This window comes from Thermobia domestica, chromosome 5 (genome assembly GCF_964235325.1).
Source record: "Thermobia domestica chromosome 5, izTheDome1.hap1.1, whole genome shotgun sequence".
NCBI classification, from domain to species: Eukaryota; Metazoa; Arthropoda; class Insecta; order Zygentoma; family Lepismatidae; genus Thermobia; species Thermobia domestica.
Window position 1 is genome coordinate 299,330,165 of NC_137458.1, and position 9,152 is coordinate 299,339,316.

At 37.4% G+C, this 9,152-nt stretch overlaps 1 protein-coding gene across 1 annotated transcript; it reads left to right on the forward strand.

The window, feature by feature from the left end:
* The first annotated feature begins 658 nt into the window (after positions 1-658).
* Positions 659-2,338, forward strand: LOC145685608 (uncharacterized). The gene has a single exon (XM_081757996.1). The coding sequence runs from the start codon at positions 659-661 to the stop codon at positions 2,336-2,338; it is 1,680 nt and encodes a 559-aa protein (XP_081614122.1).
* The last annotated feature ends 6,814 nt before the right edge of the window (positions 2,339-9,152 follow it).

Genomic DNA, 9,152 nt, shown 5'->3' on the forward strand with positions numbered 1-9,152 from the left:
ATACATGTTCTATATTCTGACTTTTATCTTTTACGAAACAACAATTCTTAAATAATTATCATCCAAGTATATTTAGTTTCATAGCTTTTGTAATAATATGTATAAAAGTGTAACTTGAATGTAACAGTCATTAATTGTTATAATAACTTTTTACTCTTTCATACCGCACGTCTCATACATTAAAATGGTTCTGTGCTTTCTATGTGACATTAGCGTTCCAAATCTAAAAGCTCTCAAGTTTCATTTCATGTTCAAACATAGCGAGTTCTCTTTTGAAGTTTATAAGTGCGTTGAAGGAAATTGTAGACGCTCTTTCAATTTGTTCAATTCATTCAAAAGGCATTACTTTAAGGAACATACCTGTACTATGAAGTCAAATGATTGTGCAATTTCGACAAGTATAACAGAGGATAAGTGCTTCAGTGTCGGAAATGCAATTCAGTTGACTGACCAACATACCACAAAAGTAGAGAGTTTCTCAAATACTGGTGGGAAAGTATCACATCTATTAAGTGTAAACGATTCACTTGCAACTTTTGTATCATCATTGTATGCAAATGTACTGCTACCCCGTAATGCGATACATAAGATATTTAATGGTTTACAAGACTTGCTCTCTAATTCACTTGCCCCTAGTGTGAAAAACTGTATAGAAGAAATGTCAAAGAATGGCCTTATCGCTCCAGAATCTTCAGGACCTATAGCTGAAACACTTTCTTCGTTAATTACTTCTCCTGTAACAGATTTCTCTACAGAAAGTAAGAGATTACAATATTTTCAAAAATTAGGATGCTATATTCCACCTAAGTCTGTTGTAATCGGTGAGAGATTGGAGTATGTCACAAAAGGTAATGTTGGGAGTATGGCAACCATAAATTGTGTGGAACACTTTATATCTCTCAGACATGTGTTGAAGCGCTTTTTTACCCTACGCAACGTGCTTTCAGAAACGTTACAGTGCATGGACAATCTCGTCCACCAGTCTAATGTAGTGGAAAACTTCATTCAGGGAACGGTTTGGAAAGAACGACGAAATCATCATGAAGGTCGCATTGTCATTCCATTGTTCCTATCGTACGATGATTATGAAACTGGAAATCCTCTTGGCAGTCGTAGTAGTGTACATAAATTAGGTGCCGTATATGTTTCTGTTCCGTGCCTTCCTCCTTCGAGAACTTCAATTCTTTCAAACATTTTCTTGGTATTGCTCTTTCATTCTGAAGATAGAAGAGCGTTCGGAAATAGTGTAGTTTTTCAACCGTTAATAGATGAACTGAATTATCTTAGAAATGTTGGAATATTCATTGATATTCCAGAATTTACAGGTAATATTTATTTCGAACTTGCTCTTATTCTTGGGGATAATCTCGGTCTACACTCAATTGCAGGATTTGTTGAAAGTTTCTCAGCCAATTTTGCGTGTAGAGTATGCAAAGTGAGAAAAGAAATTTTACAGGTTCAATGTTACGAGAATAAATCTTTGTTACGAGACGCTAAAAGTTATGAAGATGATTTACAAAAGAAAGATTCCTCATTGACAGGCATTAAAGAAAAGTGTGTGTGGATGAATATAGATGGTTTTTGTTTATTTGATCAGATAGGAGTAGATGTTATGCATGACGTGCTAGAAGGCGTATCAAAATATGTCCTTAGTTTCCTATTGCTTGCGTATATTCGAACATATGAACTATTTACGCTTTCCACGTTGAATAATAGAATAGAGGCTTTTAATTATGGACCTGATAATAGGAACAAACCATGTTCTGTTAGTATGGAGCACTTATTAAATTGCAATATCCGTTACACAGCATCAGAGATGTTGACATGTTTACGTTTTTTTGGATTGCTTGTTGGAGACTTTGTTCCTAGAGACAATGAGCTCTGGTGTTTGTACACAACTTTGATGAAGATCCTTGATATATTACTGCGACGAATTATTATTCCTGGCACAGAGAAATTACTACAGACGTTGGTGGCCGAACTAAATGAACTGTACATGACACTAACAAACGAAAAACTCAAACCTAAATTCCACAATCTTGTTCACTACCACACAGCTCTTTTGAAATATGGTCCCCTCGTTAATATATGGTCAATGAGATATGAAGCAAAGCACAGGCACTCGAAAATAGCTGCTAGAGCCTCAATGAATAGACAAAATATTACTAAAACATTGACAATAAGACATCAACTACAGCTAAATGATCTGTTCCTTAGCGGTAAGCAGAGAGACGTACTTTCCACAGGACCAAGCATGAAATTATTATCTTCTGAAAGAAGGTCCGTTCAAGTCTGTTTACAATTAAATACTAAAAAGAAATTGTCAAAGTTAAGTTGAATAGAAATGTCATCTCAGCGTTACGAAAATGGAACAATTCTTGCATTAAACACAGGTGACAACGGATATTTAATTAACTTCTTTATTGTTGATACAATATATTTATATGATTCTGCTCATGTAATTTTATCCGGTGTAAGGATAAATACTGTGTGCTTTGACGAACATTATTATGCTTATGAAGTGGATATCCCTTTGCATAGCGAACGTGTGTATCTTTTTTATGATCACCTTCTATCCCCAATACCAAACGCGAAAGTCGCTCATATGAACGGTAAGCAATATGTGATACTTCGCTGTCACTTATAATTGTCTTCTTATTTCTCCTAGCCCAGGGATGGAAAACATGCGACCTCCGCCCCTGGGCTGAGAGAAATAAGAAGCTAATAAATTCAGTTCCTTTGAGTTTTCACTCCCCTTCAGCAACAAGGCTCTATGAGACGTGGACCTACAGCTTATCGTAGCATCCCGATGGAAATCGAACCCGGGTGTCCCGCGCCAAAGGCTCATATACTATTTACTTAGCCACGATATCAAAGTGCGGCCTTCAGTGTTTGTTATGAAAAATACTAAATTACAGTATGGCGTCGAAAATTCGAACTATTTGGGGCCACAGGTAGTTCGGATTTTCGAAAATGACCAGAAGATAGCCATTAGACTTAAATATACTGTACGGTATGCACTTTTATCGATACAGTGTTATACAGTACATACAGTACATTACAATACCGTACGTAAGACTATTTACATTTAATGTTTCTGAAGAACCTGCTCGTATACTAAATTACACTGTTCTTGTAACACTCTTAAAATTATCTTTTATAGGCCTAAGGGAAAATAAAAATATGTATGCCAAATAATTACATATGAATGAGCTTTTGTAAAAACATTGACTTCACACAAAGAAAACTCAATTAGTGTACTGTCACTAGCTTCTAGGGACCACGTTCTGATTTTTGGCGTCCGTATTATCGACGTCCTACTGTATATAAAAATATGAAATATATGAGAAATTTAATTTTGAAGTTAAATATATCAAATAGTTTCATACAGTTTCATGTACATTATTAATGTAATTGAGTTCCCTCCATGGCTAAGCGGGTGGCATATACGCCTTTTGAGTGGGAGACCCGAGTACTACTCCCGATGGGAGCTCATGTTGTTCGGATCCCAGATTAAGCTGTAGGTCCGCGTCGCATGTAGTCTTGTTGCTGGAACCTCCAAATAAAATCAAATCAAGATCTATTCAAAATTATCATATGCGACATTTCAGGAAAATGGTGTTCTCAGTAAGGCTTTCAAAACAAATTCCCCAGCCCTTTTGAAATGTAATTTTGAAAATGAAGGGAAAACGTTGTACTTACAATAACATTATGTTAAAATGTGAAGTTCATAAAGACGAAACTGTCCATATTTTAAAAGTTAACATTTATCAGTTTTATGTGTGGGTAGTCACGGCAGACACATGTCAGGAGATTTTTCTCGAGTGACTTTTCATTGAACGTGTTCAATAGTGCGTTTGAGAATTAATGTTCATTATTAGACAGTTGTTTTGTTTTACCTTTATATTCTTTAGGAAGACCTTCAAGTCTATATAAATGTTATGAATGTTATATTGATTTTTTTTTTAATTAGTAAGTTTTCATATTTGGTAAACATGTTAATTATGATTGTACTCCGGAATTTTAGGTGTAAGTAAATAACTTTTCCAACTCTTTGTAATCGCTTGAAATGATGACATATCTAGTTTAACGTCCCACGTTTCTGCATTGATGCTAAGGGAGACGGTGATAATGAGCAATGAATGAAATGATATAATGAAGAAAAGGAGAGGAAAGGGATAACCCTGAAAGAACTCACAAACTTGGTGTTTGTCCACCAGAAAGCTCACTTGGCGCGAGTATGGATCGAACCATGGACCTCACGCTCTACCACTTAGCCAATGCCACCCAATTTGTACTCGCATTAAAAAAACTATGCTAAAGGAAAGTAACTAGTTCAGTGCTCTCCTATGCCATTGAGCGTCGTTTTAATCTTGAGTCTAGAACCAATACACACCCTACTTGGTCCAGTGGCTAGAATCCTTGCCCTCTGTGTGCGTGGTTCCTGATTCGATTACCGGTGGAGTACAGTTGAACGAAAAAGTGGTTCGGATTCATTATAATCAATAAGTTCACGCCTCTTTTAGCCATCAAAGTACAAACGTAGGACGTCAAACTACAACCAATCTCGAATCAATGCGGCACAAAAAGAGAATAAGCTATAAGTGAGCATAGTTGGTCTGCAAAATTATTTACTTGCACTTACAAATTCGGCCTATATAAGATATATGTGTATGTTCAAATATTTTCTTTTTCTGTTAAAAGTTATAAGGGTACCAATGTAAATAATCAGGTACTTGGTTTGAAAGAGAGTATTGACTACCTAAAAATAACAAAGTAAATTTTGAATTATCTGTATTTCTCTTACGAAGAGAGATTTGTTTTGTTGAATCTTATCTATGTCATAAATGTGCTTCCCTTTGTTTTCTTTCTTCTCTACTTACTAGAATTCATGAAATAAAGTGTATTATGTAGCATAAATAATTGATTTTCTTTCAATAAGTAATACGTATTTCCCTCTTGCAATATCTGAGTGTCAAAAATTCCTAGAGTAAGCTACGGTTATGTTCCGTAAATATCAGGAAGAAATTTTTCTACCCTTTTGCGTTTTTGTCATTTTCTGAACTGAAAATAGAACCGTAATCTTGTTTATTTCAGTTCAAATTAAATGTTTTCATATTTTGATTCCATATTTTATTTCATATTTGTTTTCATATTTTATTTCTTACGTCGCCTTACGTAAATGCGTATTGCTATTGACAGGAACTTCTGACAACACAGTGGCCGATCCAGAGCTTTTTTTTTTTTTTTTCCTTCTTTGGTTAGCGTTGCTAAGGTAGTTGGTATTTAAAACATCTCTGCTAGTTGATAACTGTTTATAAGGTAGTTGGTAAAATTATTATCTCTGCTACGATAATTCGTAAAATATTTTTCAGAACTATAACTCTTATCCGCACCATTCTAATCGCAAAAAGACGCGTTTCTCGACATAAATCTCCTTAACGAAACAATCAAAACTTGAATTCACAATAATTTATGTACCTATCTTCTGTCAACAGATTTATGCTAAGAAACGTGTCTTTTGGAGATTAGAATGGCGCGGACAAGAGCTATAGATCTGGAAAATATTTTGGGAATTATCTTAGTGCAGAGGGTATTTTTACCAACTACCTTAATAACAGTAACCAACATGCTCAGTTAAATCAGCCGAGTTAGAAGGTTATTTCTACCAACTACCTTGGTAACAGTAACCAACATACTCAGTTAAATCAGCCGAGTTAGAAGGTTATTTTTACCAACTACCTTGGTAACAGTAACCAACATACTCAGTTAAATCAGCCGAGTTAGAAGGTTATTTTTACCAACTACCTTGGTAACAGTAACTAACATACTCAGTTAAATCAGCCGAGTTAGAAGGTTATTTTTACCAACTACCTTGGTAACAGTAACCAACATGCTCAGTTAAATCGGCCGAGTTAGAAGGTTATTTTTACCAACTACCTTGGTAACAGTAACCAACATGCTCAGTTAAATCAGCCGAGTTAGAAGGTCATTTTTACCAACTATCTTGGCAACAGTAACCAACATACTCAGTTAAATCAGCCGAGCATAGACGGTTATTTTTACCAAGTACCTTGGCAAGAATAAATAATACCCGGTTAAGGCAGCCGAGTACAGGGGGTTATTTTTACCAAGTACATTTGCTACATTAACGAATTTTGCTCGGTTATTTTTACCCTGTACTACTTGGTTGATTACCCCCTCGGTTGAATTAGCCAACTACTCGGTTAAATGCACGACAGTTAATTAACCGAGTAGCACTCGGTTGCAGTAACCGAGCTCTGGGCATGCTCTATATTGACAAAGCAACTTGGTTACTGGCAACCGAATTTTGGCTAATTTAACCCCAAAAATTTTCTCAGTGCGACCTCACTGAAGGAGATCCCCGTTGACGACTTCCAGGACCCCCTTCAATGATTGGGTTAAGCGTTGGCAATTGTGCATCGAAGCAGGGGCTGATATTGAATAAATGATTTTTTAAAAGAATCATTCCGGGAACTTTAGGGACAAACCCTGTATGACACATTTCTCAACACGCTACCCGTTGTGCAGCCTCCATCTCTTCATATACCCTTACGCCACCTTGGAGCTAGGGCCTGTATTACTGTACCGTAAACTTCTGGACTGACGCATCTGAGCCACTGTTCAGCAACTGCCGCAAGAGTTACATCTGCAAGCTCGAATGAAAGGAGTTCCTGAGTTTTCCAAAAAGAAGGAAATCCGATCGAAATGGTGCAGTCATGTTTCATCTCCTGTTATGGTTTTTCGAAAAATCTCCTCTCCATCTTGCTCTTGCATATTTTACAAGGTGTGTTTAAAAAGAAACAGAACTTTTTAAATATGATGGTACTTACCATTTATGTAACTTATTCAGATTTATCTCTTTCAAAATCGTTCCCTCCAGTATTAACACGTTCCCAGCATGTCTTTCGGTTGCTGGAACGCACTTTTTGGAATAACATGGTTTTCTCGAAGCAATTTCTTTTTGTTATCTATTCTATGGATTGGAAACGGTGATATTCCAAGGTGGATCTCAACTTCGGGAAAGAAGTCTGTAGATGAGTAAGGTGGTTGGAGTACAACAATAGTACTGTTCTTCAGTAAACGTCCTTAATTAGGAGCACTGAATAATTAAGAGCATTGTCATGGTGCAACATCCATGTTCCATTTTACCCCAAGCTTCTGGTAGCATTGCCATGGTGCAACATTCATGTTCCATTTTTTTCAAGCTTCCGGTAGCATTGTCTTGGTGCAACATTCATGTTCCATTTTCCCCTAAGCTTCCGGTAGCATTATCACGGTGCAACATCCACGTTCCTTTTTGTAAGCTTCCTGCAGCATTGTCATGGTTCAACATCCACGTTCCATATTTCCAAGCTTCCGGTAGCATCAGGGGTAAAAGTGAGGGGGGAATGCGGGGAGACACCGTCCCCCGACCTCCGAAAAAATGTGTATGGCTTCCCCCCAGTTCCTAAAAAATTACAATGGGCAAAGATAGGCAGAGGGAACGGTGTGACGTCATGCCGCTACCTACCGTCTCCCTACCTTTTCAGAGCCACTTTTACCCCTGGGTAGCATTATTAGGGTGAAACATCCATGTTCCATTTTCCCCCAAGCTTCCGGTAACATTGTCATGGTGCAACATCCATGTTCATTTTTTTCAAACTTCCGGTCTATTCTTCCTCACAGACTCGTGAATTCTAAATACGTGATACTCTTTTTCAATGGTTTGACCACGTGGGACGTATTCATAATGAATAACACCATAAAAATCAAAGAAAACAATAAGCATCATTTTAACGTTTGAGAGACTTTGAGGTGCATTTCTGGGTCTTTGAAAAGATTTTCTCAACCAATGGAATGACCATGCCTTTGTTTAAACATCGTAGACTCGAATCTCGTCACCTGTTATGTTTCTCACGAAGCTATCACCTTCATTCGCACGATTCAAACGATCTTCACAGATTTCCACACGTGCTTCTTTTTGTTCACTATTTATCAGTAATCGTGGAACGAATTCTGCAGCCACACGATATATGTTCAGCTTTTCAACTAACATTCACTAATTTCTATTTCCTCAGTTTTATTTCGCGGATGGTCAAACGATAACTTTTCCGTACAACATCCTGTACTTCCTGAGCGTGAATGGTAGTAGTGTAGGTTCTCCCTCATCTTCTGCTGATATTCTTCCTGCTTTGAAACGTTGAAACCACTCATAACACTGGGTTCGGCTCCCCTTTTCAAAATTTCTGTAAATGTTTTGCCCAATTTGAAACAAATGTTGAGTTGATTTTAGTTTAGCGTCCCTTTCAGCAGCGAGGCTATATGAGACGTGGACCTACTGATTAAGGTGGAATCCGAACCACATGAGCTCCCACCGGGAATCGAACCCGGGTCTCCCACGCCAAAGGCGCGTACGCTAACCGCTTAGCCACGGAGGAGCTCAATTTGAAACAAAATATGATGCACTCGCTGCTCTTCCAAAATCTACATTTTTTGTAATACTACAGAACAGTCACAAGTATGGAACACAACTTCACAACAGTCTCAATTACACACGGCAGGAACATGTAATTACTGTTAAAATACTTGAGAAAAATTCCACTACGTGGCTCTGGCAAACAGAAAGTCAAGGACAGTTTCGTTGATTTTTTTTTTTTTTAATTTTTAAGTTCGGCTTGTTTCTGGGCAGATCTTGTATTTCGTTTTTTCCTATGTTCAGCTGTTAGCTTCTTATCACCTATACTGCACAGATATTTCTCAAATCCAACTTATTAGGTAAATTGCATCACTTGCTTCGCCAATGCCTAGGTGAAGCGATAGTTTTTTTTTTTTTTTTTTTTCACCGTTATATGCCTGGCAACCACATCATTCATGTGCTTCATGTCTGCCGCTGAGATTCGAGGAAAGCAATCAGAGCATGTTACTTCTGACTTGACGGGAAAAAAATGGCTGCTGTGCTTGATATCAAAGACTGGTACGAGAAAGCCTTCTGTGTGTAAACGATACGACGTGCTGCATAAATAGCGAACATGTACAGAATGATCACAAAGTCCCGTTAACCCCTATGTATTACCTAGATGTTAATGAATTGTTGTTTCTTATTGTTGCAGTTGCTGATATAAATCTAAATCATGGCTGATGAGTCCACT

Bases quoted from the DNA above. Each gene is read 5' to 3' on its own strand.
- LOC145685608 (XM_081757996.1), top strand. From the start codon at position 659: ATGTCAAAGAATGGCCTTATCGCTCCAGAATCTTCAGGACCTATAGCT.